At 39.8% G+C, this 18,204-nt stretch overlaps 1 protein-coding gene across 1 annotated transcript; it reads right to left on the bottom strand.

Moving 5' to 3' along the window:
* Positions 1-983: 983 nt before the first annotated feature.
* Positions 984-1,649, bottom strand: LOC309958603 (sesquipedalian-1-like; the record flags this gene model as incomplete). The annotated part of the gene is made up of 1 exon (XM_082834635.1): positions 984-1,649. The coding sequence occupies exon 1, from the start codon at positions 1,635-1,637 to the stop codon at positions 984-986; it is 654 nt and encodes a 217-aa protein (XP_082690761.1). The 5' UTR covers positions 1,638-1,649.
* Positions 1,650-18,204: the final 16,555 nt, after the last annotated feature.

Raw genomic sequence — 18,204 nt, 5'->3', positions numbered from 1 at the left:
GCTTTGAGCTGACTCACGGCCCCTCCTCCCTAGGGGAAGCTGCTGGAAAGTCAGCTCAGGCCACAGCTGCCCAGCCCAGGACTGGACAAGGTCCGGCGAGCTTCCGAGAGGCCCCGCCTCAGGCTGGCTTCGGGAAAAGGCAGAGGATGTGGCTAAGCGGTGCTGGGAGAGCGTGAGGGCTGCCACAGTAGCACAGACGTGGCCCGAGGCCAGAGGGCCGCTACGGTCCCAGGAGCACCACCGCAAGGCCTGGCTGAGGCCCCGGGGAAAGTGCTGCCTCGGCCTCACTCCGGGCCGGGAGCCCCGGGGACCCGGCCATCCCACGGTGCTGGGCACACATGAAAGCCCACGCCCACGGAGGCAGGCAGGCAGGCGGCAGCCAGGCAGCTCCTCCGGCGGGCCTTGTAGCCACAGGGTCAGGCCCAGGTGTGGTGTAGCACAGCACAGCCTCCTGTCCGCGGAGGCCCAGTCTGGAGCCTCTGGACCAGTGCTGACTGCGCATGTGCCTTCCAGGCCACAGCCCCTCACAGGTCCCAGCTGCCCCAGTGGACGCCTGTTGCCAGCAACAAGCCTCGGCTAGGTGATTCGGGACAGGCGACCGAGGCACCTGCAGGGCTGGGTTGGGGGCTACAGTTCCCACAAAACCAGCCCTCCGGCTGCTTGAGGATCACCCAGGGCCTGGATTCTCCTGAGGATCAGGCACGATGGCCTCCTCAAGGCTGGGCTTTCTCTGAATGACAGAGGTCCCAAAGCACCCCTCAGAACCCAGCATCTTCTCCAAGCCTGAGTCCCCGAGAGTTGACCAGGCAGGGACCTCAGGGCTTACGCCGACTGCGACCGCCCTCAGGACCAGATCCCCGTGTCTCAGGGCTGGGCCTGTCAGAGCAGGGCCTGGGGCTGGAGTGGCACCAGAACCAGGACCAGTGCTGGCCTCAAGGCTGGCCTTGACCGCTTCCCCTTGGTTCCGGCCCTCAGCCCTTTCCTCAGGGCTGGACCTGGCCCCTCAGCGCCCTGACCTCCTGCCCGTACCACTCGTGCAGCTGGGCGAAGGAGGCCGAGTCGAGAGGCCCGCTGGGCGCCGAGGCCCGCCGGCAGGGCGGTAGTGGCGGGGGCTCGGGGCCGGGCAGGGGTCTGGGGGCGGCGCCAGCGGGGGCGGGGGCGGGGATCTCCGCGTTCCACAAGGCACAGCCGTCCTCCTTGGGCGGGAGCGCGTGGGGTCGGTGGGGCGGGAGTGGGCCGGCTGCGCGCGCGGCCGCCAACCGGTGTCCCAGCTCGCGCACCACCAGCCGCAGGTAGTCGAAGCTGGCCCGCGACAGCGCCTTCACCCAGCCCTCCATGGCGGCCTGGCTCTCGGCCGCCAGCACGTAGGTGTGGGCCCGGGCCCCAGCGAAGCGCACGTCGAAGGCGAACTCCTCGGCCGCCTCGACCAGCTCCACGGTGCAGCCCTCCAGGATGATGACTCCCACGGGCTCACGGCCGGCCGCGTCCCCGAAGCAGAAGAGCATGGTGCCGCGCGGTACAGACCAGCGGCGGTGGTGGGCCGCATGCCGGCCGCCCTTCTTGTACTGGAAGCCCGCGTTGTCGGCCGGGGCGTCGCAGATGGCGTGGAAGGCCAGGCTGCGCTGGTTCAACTTCATGGCGGCGGGGCCTGGGGGCTTGGGACCTCTCAGGCCACTGCTCACTTCCCCGCCTCTGCTCAGTTCTGGGGGGCCGGGGGGGCGGGGCCGGCCCGGCCACGGCCCGGGACCCGCTCGGTGGCGGCGGCAGCGGTGCTTTGTCTCCCGGGCGGCCGAGCCGGCGCAGCAGCGGGACAGCACGGATCCGTCGGAAGGAGGCGGGGGTAGCCGGCTGTTTTTATAATTCTTCACTGTTGTTCTATAGTATTCTGTTATCTTAATATAGTATGGTGTATCTGTTCTATAATTGATAGATCTTTGGGTCATTTGCAGTTTGGGCTCCTAGAAATGGTGTTCTTAAATGTGCCTTGTGGTGAACATAACTACATATTCTATCAAGTGAAATTGCTAGTGCGAGGGCAGAATCAGAATTGTCATGCGTATAGCAGCAATACCTAAGGCCCATGTGTCTTATAAGGCTTATTTCTTAAAAAATAACACTTGGAAAGGATACTTTTATGATAACAAGATAGTAACTGCTTTCCTGAGTTCTATGAGAGAAGGGGGAGTTTTCTGTATCTTAAGATTTCTTTTAGTAATTAGTAGGGCTTACAGTTTTCAAAGCCAAAAGTTGAAATTTCATTCATGACCACTCAGGGTAAAAAGCTTATCTAAGAACTCAATATTTACAATACGAAATGAAAAGGGACAAAATGGGATGACTAACAATTGGATTCGTGATGTAGAAAATTATTGATTAGAAACCATACCTGAATCGTAATGTAAAATGGTCAATGTTAACTGGACACCATTGCTTTGGTATGAATAAGAAAAAATCATGAAGAAAGTGTTACCTTATTAGGTTAATCTGATAGTTACATTCAGGATAAATTAAAGGGGAGAGAGAGAAGCAAATAGAAAGCTTCTAAACCATTTAAAATTAATGGTTACTCAGACCAGAAGTGAAGAATGGGTATAGAAAGTGTGCGTGTGTGTCTTTATGTGTGTATTGTGGGCAACTAGAGCTACACATACAATAGACAGTCTGAGGGAAGAATCGACAAGACATGACAACTGACTGTACACTGTAATGAAGAATGCAACAGAAATTACATTTGATCCTAGGTAATGGCAAAGCACATAAATTGGACGTTCAGGAAAAGTGTTCCATTTCACAGGAAGAGTGAATTGGTTTCAGACACACTGAATTTTGTCTGATCCTGACATCTCAAAATGAAACTGATTAACAACCAAAAGAGAAGCATGGCCTTGACATGCAGACTGAGATGGCAATAGGAAGAAATAAAAGAATAAATGGGGACTCTCAAGACACCTCTTTAATTTTAAATAAAATTTAAAATGATTGAAAAATAATTTCACAGATGTTCAAAGAATGTTCTTCCCTTGAGACTGATTTGTAGACTCACTGGTTTAATCACATTACATGTTGAGCTAGTTAATATATAAACAGTATTTGAGAAAGATTTCAAAGGTCTCCTGCTTAAACTTCTAGCAAATAACTGCCAGGACGCAATTAGAGCCCACACACTTCAACTCTGAAGTCTGAAGCCAGATACGTATAAATGGGTTTAGTTTAAATTAGCTATAGGATGTGAGGACTGGGCGGATGATCGAATTTTTTCTAAACTAGCTTAATGTTACATCCATTTTTCTGTATCCTACGCTTATCCTACACGTTTTACATAAATGTGTATAAAGTGAAACACTTATTTTTATAGTTTTAACCTTTTATTCTCCTAAATTGTATAGCATAGTTCATAGTTATCTTTCTATAGGCTCTAATAATAATATTTAGAATTAAAATCTCATTTCCATGTGAATTATTAATATTTGTAGGTTACACATTGATTTATGCAAACAGTTTAGTAAAGTTACGTGAAGAATAGAGAGGAAAATAATGGACCTAGTTTGTTGATCTTCACAGCTTTGAGAAGGTTATTTGATCCAAATGGCTCAAATTGTTCATAGGTATTAAGAATTTTGAGAGGTTTTGAATGAAATATTATGATGGTAAAAGGGAACTTCAAAATATCTTAATAGAGAAGTAGTATGTTGAGGAAACAATCTTTGAATATTGGAAATATATATAAATACATACTCTAAGTCTCATTCTCTTTGAATGAAAAATAATAACTTATATTATTAAATAAATAGCTTATATTTATTGAGGGCTTACTAAAGTCTGTGGGAGATCAGAGATCATTTCTCAGCAAGCAGAATTTCAAATGACCATTTATTGTGTGTCATAAATAAGAAAATACTACACCAAGGAATTACTGGAAGAGGACATGTTTTTCTTCTACTAGACAATGTGCTGTTTCTACCGCAGTCCAGCACTTGGGGAGCACAGTAGTGGCCTGCTGTATACCTATGTGTTTAGTCTATGGGAATCTTCTGGTTGCCTGTGTTGAGTAGTTCTGTTCTCTTTAGTGCTAACTTTTTAACCTCAGGGTGCTAGTCTTTTACTTTAAAAGATTTAGTGTTATGTATTAAAGATCTGAGAGTCAAGTTAAATTATATAGCTATTTAATTAATTTCTCAATGCCATAATTTTCATAATTTTAATGCTTCCAAATAATTTTCATAGTTTTCTCCATTTAGTGAATAAATGAATGCTATCAGTTTTCTCCCTAAAAGATTATGCTCTTACATATGTCTTAAGAGTTGTGGAGGGAGGATACTGGTTAATACACTAAATTGCTTTCTCCTTTGCTTTGTCTCTCTTGAGACTTTTTAATCTACTTTGATATACCTACACACCAACTTCATACTCTACCAATTAACCATTCATTACCTAATTATCTCCTCCAGCTGAGCACTCTACTTCTTTAGAATAATTTCCCCCTCATTATGATTCTTGTAACAGTATTATTTGCACTCTTTAGAAAGTTATTTCTAGTAACTTGAATTGCATTCAAATAATTCAGCTGATTTATAGAAGGCATTTTTCAATTTTCCTTAGATTTTTGCTATTGAAAGAGTTACACTGTAATTCTTAAGGCCACTTCAGAATTATCAGTCTCTCTTAGAATTTTACAAAATGTACTAAGCCCTCTTTCCAGTGCAGTATTATTAAAAAAATTCCAGGATACTAAACATATGGTAGACAATTTCATTATTTTTCACAAATGATACTCAGGATAAGTAATATTATTTTATGATTCTGAGTATTTAGAAAAATGAAACAAATATATTCCCATTGTAAAGTAGTTTTTTAAAAGCCTGCATTAAATAGCCATAATGGAGTAACTGGTACCCAGACTAGCCCTTCCATTATAAAGAATGATAAGAGAGGACAGCTGTTTTCAGGTAATGGGCAACAGGCAGTACATAGCTATGAGTCTTACATAAAGGGAAATTCAATTTAGCCCCATAAATTCCCAGCTTCATGCCTGCGGACAATTTCCCAATGAACCACAGCTTGGAGCTGGGGTCCCAACAAAGCACACAATCCCACAAAGCTGAGTAGAAAGTGATTAGAATGAAGTGGCTGGAACCTGTTGGGCAAAGCATCAGGAAGGGCAGTTCTGTGCAGAAGGAATGCCATTGGTCAGGGTGAGACACCTGCCAGTGCACAAGGGCTGGGATATATGTGCACAAAATGGGACCACTCAAGTCTAATGGGATACCAACCTCTACAGGGTTGAGTAGCAATGGAGCAGTGCTGGTCACGGGGAAAGGCACAAAAAACAGTGTCTGGTGACATCTGGCCTTGCCATTGGAGAGATCTCCTTAACATGTAAGCTGAGATGCCAGAAAGGCCTCAGAATAATGACATCCTGACAAAGCTGAAATCCAAGTCTGAAAAAAATCCTTAGGGAAGATAGGACATGGAATTTGAGTATTGCCAACCTATTGGGCCTGGGAAACACCTTGGGCCTCCCTTGAGTCTACATCAACAAAGTGTAAAACAAGTCTAAATAAATTCAAGGGGACCCAGAAGTAACTAAACTGCCAGCTAAAATTAAAATTTTCATAAAGAGAATTCTGCATTTTTACAAGATAGTATCCAAAATGTCCAGAATTTAATACAAAACAAAACAAAAACTACCGTCAATAAAAGTGCCGAGATGATTCGGTGAGGTAAGGATAGTCTTTTTCACAAATAATGCTGGGACAACTGGATAACTACACATGAAAGAACAAAGTTAGACTCCTACCTCACATCAAATACAAAAATTAATTCAAAATGGATCAAAGACCTAAATGTACATTAAAAATATATAATACTTGAGGGAAAACATAGGTGTAAACATTCACAACCTTGCAGTAGGCAATGGTGTCTTAGATATGACACCAAAAGCACAAGTATCACAAGAAAAAAAATAGATATACTAGACTTAATCAAAATTAAACATTTCTATGCCTCAAAACATCCCATGAAGAAACTGAAAAGACAATCCACTGAATGGAAGAAAATATTAAAAATCATATTTCTGATGAGAAACTTATATCCAGAATATACAAAGAACTCTTGCAACTTAATGAAAAGGCAAAACACTCATTTAAAACATAAGCAAAGGTTCTGAATAGATATTTTTCAAAAGAAAAAAACATACAAATGGCCAATAAGCACATGAAAAGATGCTCAACATCATTAGCCGTCAGGGAAACACAAACCAAAACTATAGTGAGACACAACTTCACACCCACTATAATGGCTATGATCAAAACGACAGCAAATGAAGATATGGAGAAATTAAAACTCTTATACATTGCTGGTGGGAATGCAGAATAATGCAGTCTCTCTGAAAAACAGCTTGGCAATTCCTCAAACGAAAACAACAAAAAACCAAAAACAAAAAAAACTCCAATCCCCCCCCCAAAAAAAACAGAGTTACCATACAATCTAGCAATACCACTCCTAGGTGTCTACTGGAGAGAAATAAGAACATGTTCACAGAAACTTACACATGGAGGTTCAAGAAAACATTATTCATAACAGTCATGAAGTGGAAACAATCCAAATATGCATAAACTCATGAATAAAGAAAATGTGCAACGGCATATTCATTGTTCTCATGGCATATTAAGGGAGACTGGGGTCAGTGCGCCTGCGTGATTAGCGCCTCTGGACTCGCGAGAGCGATCACCCGGGATCTCAGGTGACGGGAGGACGCGGTTGGTTGGCTGACTGGGTTGTGCGGAAGGAAAAGTCCGGAACCCGAGGGCCGATGTCAAACCCCGATGACATTCCTTGACCTAAAAAGGTCAGACAAAGGAGGTGTGACGGTGGGATGATGGGAAGAAACGGGGTCGCAGCTACAGGAAAAAGAAGTCAGATCTTTGATGGAGCTCGTGCAGGTGGTGTTTGACTTTTGCAAGTGTTTCTGCTTTAAAACTGCCTGGAACCCGGCCCCTCCTTCCTGCCTGTAGTGCTACACCTTAATCCTGGGACTTTTGCTGGGGTCCCTTCCTTGGACATGCCATCTTTATCCTTGGTACGGCAGACCGGATGAGGTTCACCGTCGTTTCTCTGCTGAAAAAGCCCAGCCAGCAGCTCATCTCAGAGGTAAAAATCCCCCTTCCTACGCATGTGATTTACACTCAGCCGCCTGGATTCCCATTCAGCTTTGAGATATCTTGTCCTGGCTGGCATACCCTTCTCAAGTATCACTTCTCTTGTGAAGCCTGATCCCAGAACACCCACGTAACCACTGGCTTCTCTGCAGCACATCGCCTTGAACTTCTTATTGCCGCCGCAGCCTAGTCCACTGCCTGGAATTAGAAAAAGTCAGTAAAGCAGTTCTATTAAAACAAACTAATACATGTGACTTGAATGATAAAGGACTATAAAATTGAAGGTTTTTTAAAAGCCATAATGCTGAGCATAATGCCTGGCACATAATGGGTGTTCATACTTTTTTTTGAATGAAGTAATAGGTAAATCATCTGGTCCAACTTGTCTTTTACAGATGAGGAGAGGGGAGACGCACACTTCTGAACAGCCATAAGGTTTTCCCATGTCACCTAAGTTCCTACAAGGGAAGCAAAAAGTTGCCTTTGTTCGGCTATACCCTTTTTGCTGAAGATATCAGACAAAAAAGTAAGTCACCAGAATTTTTTAATGACCCACAGTAAGAAAGAAATGCTGTTTTTCATGTGGCTAAATTTAATCAATGTGTAGCAACCCTTCATTAGGGATTATGTTCTTTTTTTGTGTGTTAAAATGTCTCAATAAGATTAAGAGTTACATAATAGGAGCTTGGGGGCATTTTTAATGACTATTTGACAAAATAAATATTAATAATATCTTCCTTTTAAGTACTAAAAAAAATGAAGTACTGATACATGCTACAACATGGATGAACTTTGAACACATCTTGCTAAGTGAAAAAAGCCAGTCACAAAAGACCACATATTTTATGATTTCATTTATATGAAATGTCTAGAATAAGCAAATCTATAGAGGATAAAAGTAAATTAGTGGGGGAAAATGGGTAGCATGACTGCAAAAGGGTACATGGTTTCTTTTAGGGGTGATGAAAATGTTCTTAAATTGAGTATGGTGATGGCACAAGTATGAGAATATACTAAGAACCATTGTGTCGTTCAATTTAGATAAATGGTTAAATTATATGGTAAATTTTCTCAGTAAAGCTGTTGTTCACCCCCAAAGCAATGATCGTACAAAGAAATAATGATAAATATATAACTATATAATTATATATATGTGTGTACTAACACGTATTACACATAGTCATGAAAAGGCTGTTAGTAGAAACCAAACCTGAAATGACACAAAGGTTATACTAAACAAATACAGATTTAAAGCATCTATTAAAAATATCTTTGAATAGTTAAAGCAAAAAGTAGTCTGAATTAATCATAAATGCTAATCTCATCTGATAAATGGAGAAAATAATAATGAGAAGTTTAGAACTAACTAAAATTTAAGAAAACTATTTGATGGTCTTTGCAGATTACAGGTGACAGAATAAAAAAGTCAGTAAATTGAGGGCAGGTCTGTAGAAATTATCAGTCTGAAGAACAGAAGAACAAAGAACGAAGAAAAATGAGCCAAGTTTCTGGGGACCTGAGTGGAACAATATCAAACAACAAACTAATTGGGACAGAAAAAATTTGAAGAAAAAGACTAAAACCTTTAAAATGATATGAAAATTACATTTAGATTCCAGTAGCTCAGTCAACCACTAACAGCATAAATATAATCAGCAGGCACATTAAGGAAAGTTAGTCAAATTGTAGAAAACTAAGATAAAGAGAAAATCTTGAAAACAACCAGAAGGAAAAAAATTATATACATATGAACAATGGGAAGAATTTTTGCTGATTTCTCATCAGTAATGATTTAAGCCCAAAAGAACAAAATATGTCCAGTGCACTGATGGATTTATAACATATGTGGAAGTAAAAGATCTGACAATAATCATCAAAGGATGTGAGATGCTAAACGGAGTTATACTGTTTAAGGTAATTGTATTTGCAAAGAAGGAAGTGGGAAATTGGATGTGAGGCTGTGAAGTGAGAAAGGGGATATAAAGTAATTGCATGAAGATGATGGAGCTGTTACTATTACAGGAGACGCTGTATAATAAGTGCAGACTACATTAGTGAACAAGACACTTTGTCCCTATTTTAAGTAGGGACAAAATAAAGTGACATAGTGAGTCTTGCAAGGAAGACAAATGAATTACACCAATGTTTATTTGACTAAGGTTGTAAATAAGTAATAAGAAACATTACAGTGTAGAATTTGATAAAGATGATATGGAGCGTTACTTGTGATAGTGATACAATAGCAGGTGGGTATTATATTTTATAACATTCAGCAATTTTTCCTATAATGAAGTTTATATATTGTTTTATTCTCAATTAGTGGTGACCTTCTTTGAGGCTATAACTCTCTTGTTCATCTTTGGATCTGTAACTACACTTAACCCTGTGTCTGACACAGTACAGACTATACCTTCAAAGATCATGAGGGCTTCCCTGGTGGCGCAGTGGTTGAGAGTCCGCCTGCCGATGCAGGGGACGCGGGTTCGTGCCCCGGTCCGGGAAGATCCCACATGCCGTGGAGCGCCTGGGACCGTGAGCCATGGCCACTGAGCCTGCGCGTCCGGAGCCTGTGCTCCGCAACGGGAGAGGCCACAGCAGTGAGAGGCCCGCGTACCGCGAAAAAAAAAAAAAAAGAAAAAAAAAAGATCATGAAATTTTCAACAAGAAAAATAAATTCCACAATAAAACACTTCCTATACAGATTATTGCCTTCTACCAAGTCCTGAAAAAATAAAGTGTTAGGTAATGGGTTGAGAATAACGTCCAGGTATATTTTCAGGATACCCAGGTTGGGGGTAAAACTTAGAAACAAAACAGACTTTCTTTAGTACAGGTTCTCAGAATGCCCTTTTCTATTAATAATTTTAAGTATTAGGAGAAGTTTGGTCTCCTGACTTTGAGGAAACTTTCTAGTATTTCCTTTGTGAGTAATTTTGGGAGCCTGGTTTTCACCAGTTTCTCTGATTTGGCCCAAGTTTAATCATGAGTAATATTAAACAAACTTCCAATTTTAAAAAAGTGAGAACTACATGCCTGATTACTTTGTATTTTATGATACATGAAATCAGAAAAAGTCTAACTCTTTATATTAATTGTATTTATTATATTTTGTTTACTTTGTATAGTATAGAGAATAACATAAAGTATGTGTTATCATATTAACTTTAATTACACATTTCTTAAATTACCATGGTTTTATAAGATTTTTTTCCTTTTTGGTCATTTGAAACTGTTTTGAAAAGAAAAACCATTAGAAAAAAAAAGAAACATTGAATTTTTATCTCAGAAGTTTCCTTTTACAAGTGATTGGCTATTTCCTAAGTGTAGAGCAGGGGTCCCAAACCCCTGGGCCATGGACCAGTAACTGTCCGTGGCCTGTTAGGAACTGGGCCACACAGCAGGAGGTGAGTGGCCGGTGAGCCAGCAAAGCTTCATCTGTAGGTACAGCTGCTCCCCATCGCTCACATTACTGCCTGAGCTCTGCTTCCTGTTAGATCAGCGGCAGCATTAGCTTCTCATAGGAGCGCAAACCCTACTGTGAACTGTGCATTCAAGGGATCTAGGTTGTGCGCTCATTATGAGAATCTAATGCCTGATGATCTAGGTGGAGCTGAGGCAGTAATGCTAGCACTGGGGAGCGGCTGCAAATACTGATTATCATTAGCAGAGAGGTTTGACTGCATAGAGAACATAAGTCAATTGCTTGCAGACCCATATCAAAACCCTATCAGTGAGTGGCAAGTGAAAACAAGCTCAGGGCTCCCAGTGATTCTGCTTTATGGTGAGTTGTATAATTATTTCATTATATATTACAGTGTAATAACAATAGAAATAAAGTACAAAATAAATGTAATGTGCTTGAATCATCCTGGAACCACCCTCCTTCCCTGTTGGTGGAAAAATTGTCTTCCACAAAACTGGCCCCTGGTACCTAAAAGGTTGGACACTGCTGGTATAGAGTATGATGTTAATATATTTCTCTAGTTCCAATAATTCATTTTAACACTTATATGATCATTTTTTACTTTTTTATGTTAAGACAGTTAATGTTTTTTGCAAGTGACAGTTGGAAGAAGGAGATTTGTTCAGATTTTTTAAAAAGTTTCAATTGAATCTGTTGACACAACTAGCAAACATATGGCAAAGTAACTTACTTACATTCCAGTAAAATGCTTTCGTCTTCTCAGATCTTAGCAATGTCATATAGCTTCCAGATATATAATGTAAAACTGATTATAATACATTGGACTGAAAAGTAAACTAAGGGCTGAGGGTATCAATATTATAATACCAAACCTTTCCCATCTAGATTATTTAAATTTATACCAACTAGGTTAGTAGTTTTTCTCCTGTTTTTGTTTTTTTTTTTGGTACGCGGGCCTCTCACTGTTGTGGCCTTCTCCCGTTGTGGAGCACAGGCTCCGGACGCACAGGCTCAGCGGCCATGGCTCACGGGCCTAGCCCCTCTGCGGCATGTGGGATCCTCCCGGACCAGGTCACGAACCCGTGTCCCCTGCATTGGCAGGCAGACTCTCAACCACTGCACCACCAGGGAAGCCCTAGGTTAGTAGTTTTAGTTACCAAACATAGCTGATTGTTTCTATCACATAACCACTAATTTATCCAAAGGTAGTTATTGAGTCTTTATGACTATGCTAGACAATGCCACTTCAAAAATAAAATAAAGCATAGTCATTGCCCTAACAATGTTCACATTAGGTCATCTAGGGAATTTATTTTTAACGGAACTACTTCAATGAAATATAAATGACAAAATAGGCCTGGGTAGTTTTGGCCCAAAGTAGATATTGCTTTCTAAATTATTATATTTATAATAATATTAAATTGAAAAACATAATCTGAGAATAGTTGAGAGATTTAGAGATGGCTTTAGCATATTGATATAGAAGTTGTCAAAAGAAGTTTAGAAACATTTATTGATACATAATTGTAAAGAATTTATATCTCCAGGTGTACATCAGTCTGAGTGTACAGCAGTATGAATCATGAATAAAAAATAATATACTGAATTATCTCTGAAAATTGTTTTGGAAGAGCCAGTTACAAAAAGCATCCCATGATCACTGATTCTGCAGTGGCATTATGTCAGGAAGTGTTCCATGTCAAATTCAGTTTAAATAATGTGTCTTTAACCAAGGTTAAGTTTTTCATTAGAGTAATTGTCAAAATAAAGTAGCACAATTATGCATTGTGATATCTAAGAGAGGCCTGGACTACCTTAAAAGACCTCTAATATTTATTTTACTACTAAACTCTATTTTACCAAATCTATATTGAAAAAAGCGATATGTATGAATAGTTTGGAGCTTCCTATGTCACTTAGTTTACAAAGCCCATTTTTTCCTTTATATTATAAATCTGAACATATAAATGAATTGAGAAAGGGTGTATTCTTTTGAAGAAGGTGTTCAGAAAATAGGTTATTATGTGGAGAAAAATCAAGTTGTTTTCTGCCTGAGAATATATACAGGATAGGTTTACATTCATTTTAAACATTAAATATGAAAGTGAAAGTATTCAGTTAATGCATATTATGATCATTGATTTTAGGTGTTAATTTGATTGGATCATAGGGTGTCCAGATATTTGGCTAAGCCTTCTTTCTGATTGAGTGGCATGCCTGAAGAGGACATGAAAGCTCCATACCCCTTCCCTTATATCTTGCTGTATGCATCTCTTCCATATGGCTGTTCCTGTGTTGTATTCCTTTATAACGAAGTAGTAATCTACTAAGTAAAATGTCTTCCTGAATTCTGTAAGCTGCTCTAGCAAATTAATCAAAGCCGTGTAGGGTGTCATTGGAACCTCCAATCTATAGCCAATCAGTCAGCACAGGTAACAAGGTGGACTTGTGACTGGTGTCTTAAGTGGGGGTGCGGGCAGTCCTACAGGACTGAGCCCTTAACCTATGGATCCTGATGCTATCTCCAGGTAGACAGTATCGCAATTGAGTTGAATTGTGGGACATCCAGCTGGTGCCAGAGACTTGCTTGGTGGTGTGGAATAAGCACACACATGATGAAAAATTTCTTTATGTACATTTCAAAAAAACATGAAGAAGAAGCAGCTAAGGCTGAGTGTAAGAAGAATGAAAAAGAAGAAGATAAATAGAAGACAAAATCAGGGATTTCGGGCTTCCCTGGTGGCGCAGTGGTTGAGAGTCCGCCTGCCGACGCAGGGGACGTGGGTTCGTGCCCCGGTCCGGGAAGATCCCACATGCCGCGGAGCGGCTGGGCCCGTGAGCCATGGCCGCTGAGCCTGCGCATCCGGAGCCTGTGCTCAGCAACGGGAGAGGCCACAACAGTGAGAGGCCCGCGTACCACACACAAAAAAAAAAATCAGGGATTTTTATATCTCGTATGGGGCACCATTTCAGTGTAAATGTGGTCCTACTCTTCCACACTGAGAAAGTGAATTTTTTTAAATTGTGTAGTGAGAGGATAGGATAGCACAAACTGAACTGGGTCCTAATTCTGTCCAATTGAATACTTTATTGTAATGATGGTTACTCTTCATGGTCATCTTAGTCTGCCCCCGCCATTTTTTTTTTTTTTTGAATAAAACTTGTATAGAATGGGAATGATGAAGAAAAAACATCTAGATCTAGACCTGGATCTGTCTAATCTTCTGTTGGTTCTGTTTCTCTGGAGAACCCTGACTAATACACACATTATATAGGAAAATATATTTGTGATCCAGAGATGAGAAAGGACTTCCTAAAACTCTCAGAGTACTACTCTAAGGTATGATGTTGGTGGCTATGATTATATAAAGTTAAATTTTTCTGTTCAGTGACATATCCTATGCATTAATAGATTATAGATTGGGAAAAGGTACTTACAGTTTTTAAAACTAGTAGCTAATATCTAGGATTTGAAGACATTCCTGTAAACTGGCAAGAAAAAAAGGGTCTTCAGTATCAAAATAGCAAAAACTATGAAGAGAAAATTTACAGAAGAGGATTTCCAAGCCATACACACATTAGTAACCAAAGGAAAGGAAATATCAACGAGATATTACACAGAAGTCATTAGAATGACAGAATAAGCAGTGGAATGAAGCCACGTGTTGGTAGTTGTGTGAGGACATGGGAATTCTCATGCACAGCTGGTGCAAGGGGTGGTGGGTGTAGCCGTATTGAAGAAGAATCTTTTAAGACTTGTTCAAATTAAGTAGACTCAGGTCTTCAGACCTAGAAACTTGGCTTTTGCGTGCATATGCAAAAGAAGCTCCCACACAGGTGCATATGGGGACATGAATGAGGTTGCTCATTGCAACTAAATATTGGGGGAATAAATGAAAAAATTGTCTGTTACAAGTTTCTTTTTGAGAACCATTTCTGTGTTAAATGAAGTAGGACTAGTAGATCAGGCAAAAGAAGAACATTTGAGTGCTGTTTGGCTGGATTTTCGCATCTTACGAGAAAAGAAAAACAAAGCTTAAGCATAGGATGAGGGAAAGCTATGCATGTATGTACTGCATTGTGTTCAAGAGATAAGCTCCATGGTTCTCTGCTCTACTGTAATTAAGATAGTTGTTAATACAATCAGTGTGCTAAGAGGAGATGGACTTTCTTTAGACAGATAAAATATATGAAGAGAAGAGTTAAGGGATCATGGAAGAAAATAGAAATCTAAAGGATTGGGATCTGAGAAAAAGTGCCTGTTGGAAGGTGAAATTTTCCACGTTTTCTATGCCCCCAGAGAAACCTGTAGATTCTTCTAGTACAGAACTTCATCTTATTGTAATTATTTGTGTACTCTGGTCTTCGCAACTACACTGAAGAACCCTCCAGGGCAGAAACCATATTTATTTTCTTTTCTTTTTTTTTTTCTTTTGCGGTACGTGGGCCTCTCACTGTTGTGGCCTCTCCCATTGCGGAGCACAGGCTCCGGACGCGCAGGCTCAGCGGCCATGGCTCACGGGCCCAGCCGCTCCGCGGCATGTGGGATCTTCGCGCACCAGGGCACGAACCCGTGTCCCTTGCATCGGCAGGCAGACTCTCAACCACGGCGCCACCAGGGAAGCCCGGTATTTCTTAGTCTTATATCCATGGTTTCCTAGTACAGTAGCTGACGCACAGTTGGCTTCCAATAAATCTTGGTTGAGTGAACATATTGCCTGATTACAGAAGGCATAATTGACTGAATCTGTGTTTTATCTCTTGTGGTGAAGGCTTTTGGTTCCCCTCCCAGATACATTCAACAGCCTCCACTATCCCATCATCCAGCTTCAGTGCTTATGGGTTAATTGTTTATACTTTCACCCTTTTCTGGGGACTTGCCCTTAACTTGAAGGTGCTTTCTAGGATGTTAGGTACTCACCCTGGACATGAGTTTCACCATTGTAAAAAAAATTGAGGTAAGAGAGATTAACTTATAATGTTGACAGGATAATTCAAATTAAATTTATAAGATTCACATGCAAGCCCAATGTAATTGTGCACAGTAAAATTTGTATAAGTATGGACAGCATTCCCCAAATAAGTGGTACAGATTATTTCTAGGGAGAGAAATGTTCCCAAATTAATGTTGCCTTATTAATGATTCATGCATTTAGTGAAAAAAAAAATTGTGTGATTTTTTTTTTAAATTGATTCTCTACTAACACAAATCTGTAAATCTTGAAAATATAGAAATTATATTGACTTCCAAATCTGTTTTATTAGAGAAGGAATATATCATTTCCTACCCACGGTTATGTGACCAGTTAATATTTAAAATGTTGGGAAAGTAACATGACAAACTGCAGTTTCTTTACTGCTCCCCACTCAAAGCAATTTATGTATTCAAATAGGTTAGAAATAACTTTCTGTTATCAGTTGAAATATTTCATCATGTCACCTACCTACCATAATAGTTCAAGATGCTGAAACTTATTTGAATATCACGCTGGGTTGGTGAGAGTTCAATTAATTATTTTATTTGGCTGTCACTATGCAACTCGTATTTCAAATTTTTAAATAGAAAAAAAAAAAAACTGTAAATGAGACAGCTTATAGGATGTGGCAGTGACATTGCTGACTTCCAGGTCAGTCATAGTTAATTTTAGGAGGGAAAAAAGGTAAGTACAAAAATCTTAATTTTTTAAAAATTTAATTTAGAAGCCAGGAAATGGAAGTTATACTTTTTTCAGAAGTAGAAAATTATTGTTGGGGACACCTAGGCTGCTGCAGTGTTTTTAATTTGGGGCCTTCAAAATCCGTTTCAATGTTGCAAGTGTTTGTTTCATTTTCTTTTATTTTTGGTGAGTAATTCTTAGTAAAAAGGAAACCATGGGCTCTGCAGAAAGAACAGTTGAAAAGTTTGGATCAACTTAAGTAGTCAGATTGGATTCACTGTTGAAGTAAGTAATATTTTCTGATATCGAGGATGATACTAAAAGGCAGAATCAGTGTTGATTTAGCAGTGTAAAAATTATCAAAAATTAAAATTGAGTATATTATTTTAAAATAAATGGATGTACCTTTCAGTTATAAAACCAGGTATTTTTCCATGACATTATTTGAAAATTAGAGTATTTTAACAAATTATGGAAGAAAATAACTGAAATTCAGTTTAAAATTCTAGCTCCTGAGACAGCATAATGCTATAAAATATTGAAGACACTTAATTGGAGAAAAGCTGGAGATACACATAGATGAAGAAAAGCATTCAACTGTACCCTTTAGTCCATTATATCACTTTCGCAGTAATTAGGTCTTGTGAACACAGTATCTTAGGGCACCTCATATGCGGCACCTTTCTGGGAGCAATACAACAAACTATGAAAGAAGCAAAATGTGTATATATGTATATGTATATGCCCTCACTTTTAGTAAATAATCACATGTCCAAGGAAAATGCAGAAGGTTGGGTTTAAAACCTGAAGAGCAACTTAACGTGACAAGAGGACATGAATACCTTGCTGTTAACCAAATAAGACAGCTTTCACTGCTTAGGTGCTAGTGCAAATTCTTTTAAAGTCAGCAGAGCCAATTCCAACAGAACTGACACTAGAGTGATTCAGATGTTAATCCTGTTGTGTAGTCGAAGTGGAGTCAAAGGCTTGATGATACCTAGAAAACTTATGTTTCTCCAACATACTCAATTTTGAGGAAAAATGTCAACCAAAGTTTATCTGTGAAGTGTCTGTGAAATTTGGTTAGACCTGCTTTGTGTTCACTTGTTTTCTATTTAAAAATAGATGCTCCAAAACTTTAAAATATATTGTTATTCCATTTTTTAAAATTACTTTTAAGAGATAAGAACATGTAATTCACATAAAGTCCCGAGCAGTCATAGACACATGTAAGTTTCTTCTCTAGATAAGAAATAAACCTAGAATATGAGAGTAACATAAAATATTAAGTAAGTTTTTTTTTCAGACAGATAACATTCTGTGTCACCAAACATATTTTTCTATCATTTTGATGGAAAATGTTTCATCCGTTACTTTCCTATGAGTATATACCCAATTCAAGATTGTTTTGTATTAGAATGAATATTTATGGAGTATACTTACAAATTGGACAGTCTGCATTGTCTCCATCTTTTTCTTGTCATCAGTCAGAGAATTCAGAAATAAAAATTATTATCACTAGAAACCTTAAGAGGAAATAATGTAATCTAAGAAAATTTAGTCCAGTTGCACAGCATGTGAATATGTATCTGAATGCATATGAAAACATACATGTGAAGGTTTTAAAATGGCCACAGATATTTTGAAATTCCTGCCATCGAGGTGGGGGGGTGGTTATTTTGGTTTTTTGCCATTTAAGTTGTAGGAGTTCTTTATATATTTTGAATATTAACCCCTTATCAGATATATGGTTTACAAATATTTTCTCCCATTTCACTCTGTTGTTTCCTTTGCTGTGCAGAAGCTTTTAGTTTGATATAGCTATCACTTATTTATTTTTATTTTTGTTGCTTGTGTTTTCAATGTCATGTCCAAAATAGCATCGTTAAAACCACTGTCATGAAGCTTTTCCCTGTGTTTCCCTCTAGAAGATTTACAGTTTCAAGTGTCATATTGAAATAATTAA

This window comes from Leucopleurus acutus (assembly GCF_964270905.1).
Source record: "Leucopleurus acutus genome assembly, chromosome: 2".
NCBI lineage: Eukaryota > Metazoa > Chordata > Mammalia > Artiodactyla > Delphinidae > Leucopleurus > Leucopleurus acutus.
This window is presented reverse-complemented; position numbering and strand designations above follow the sequence as displayed.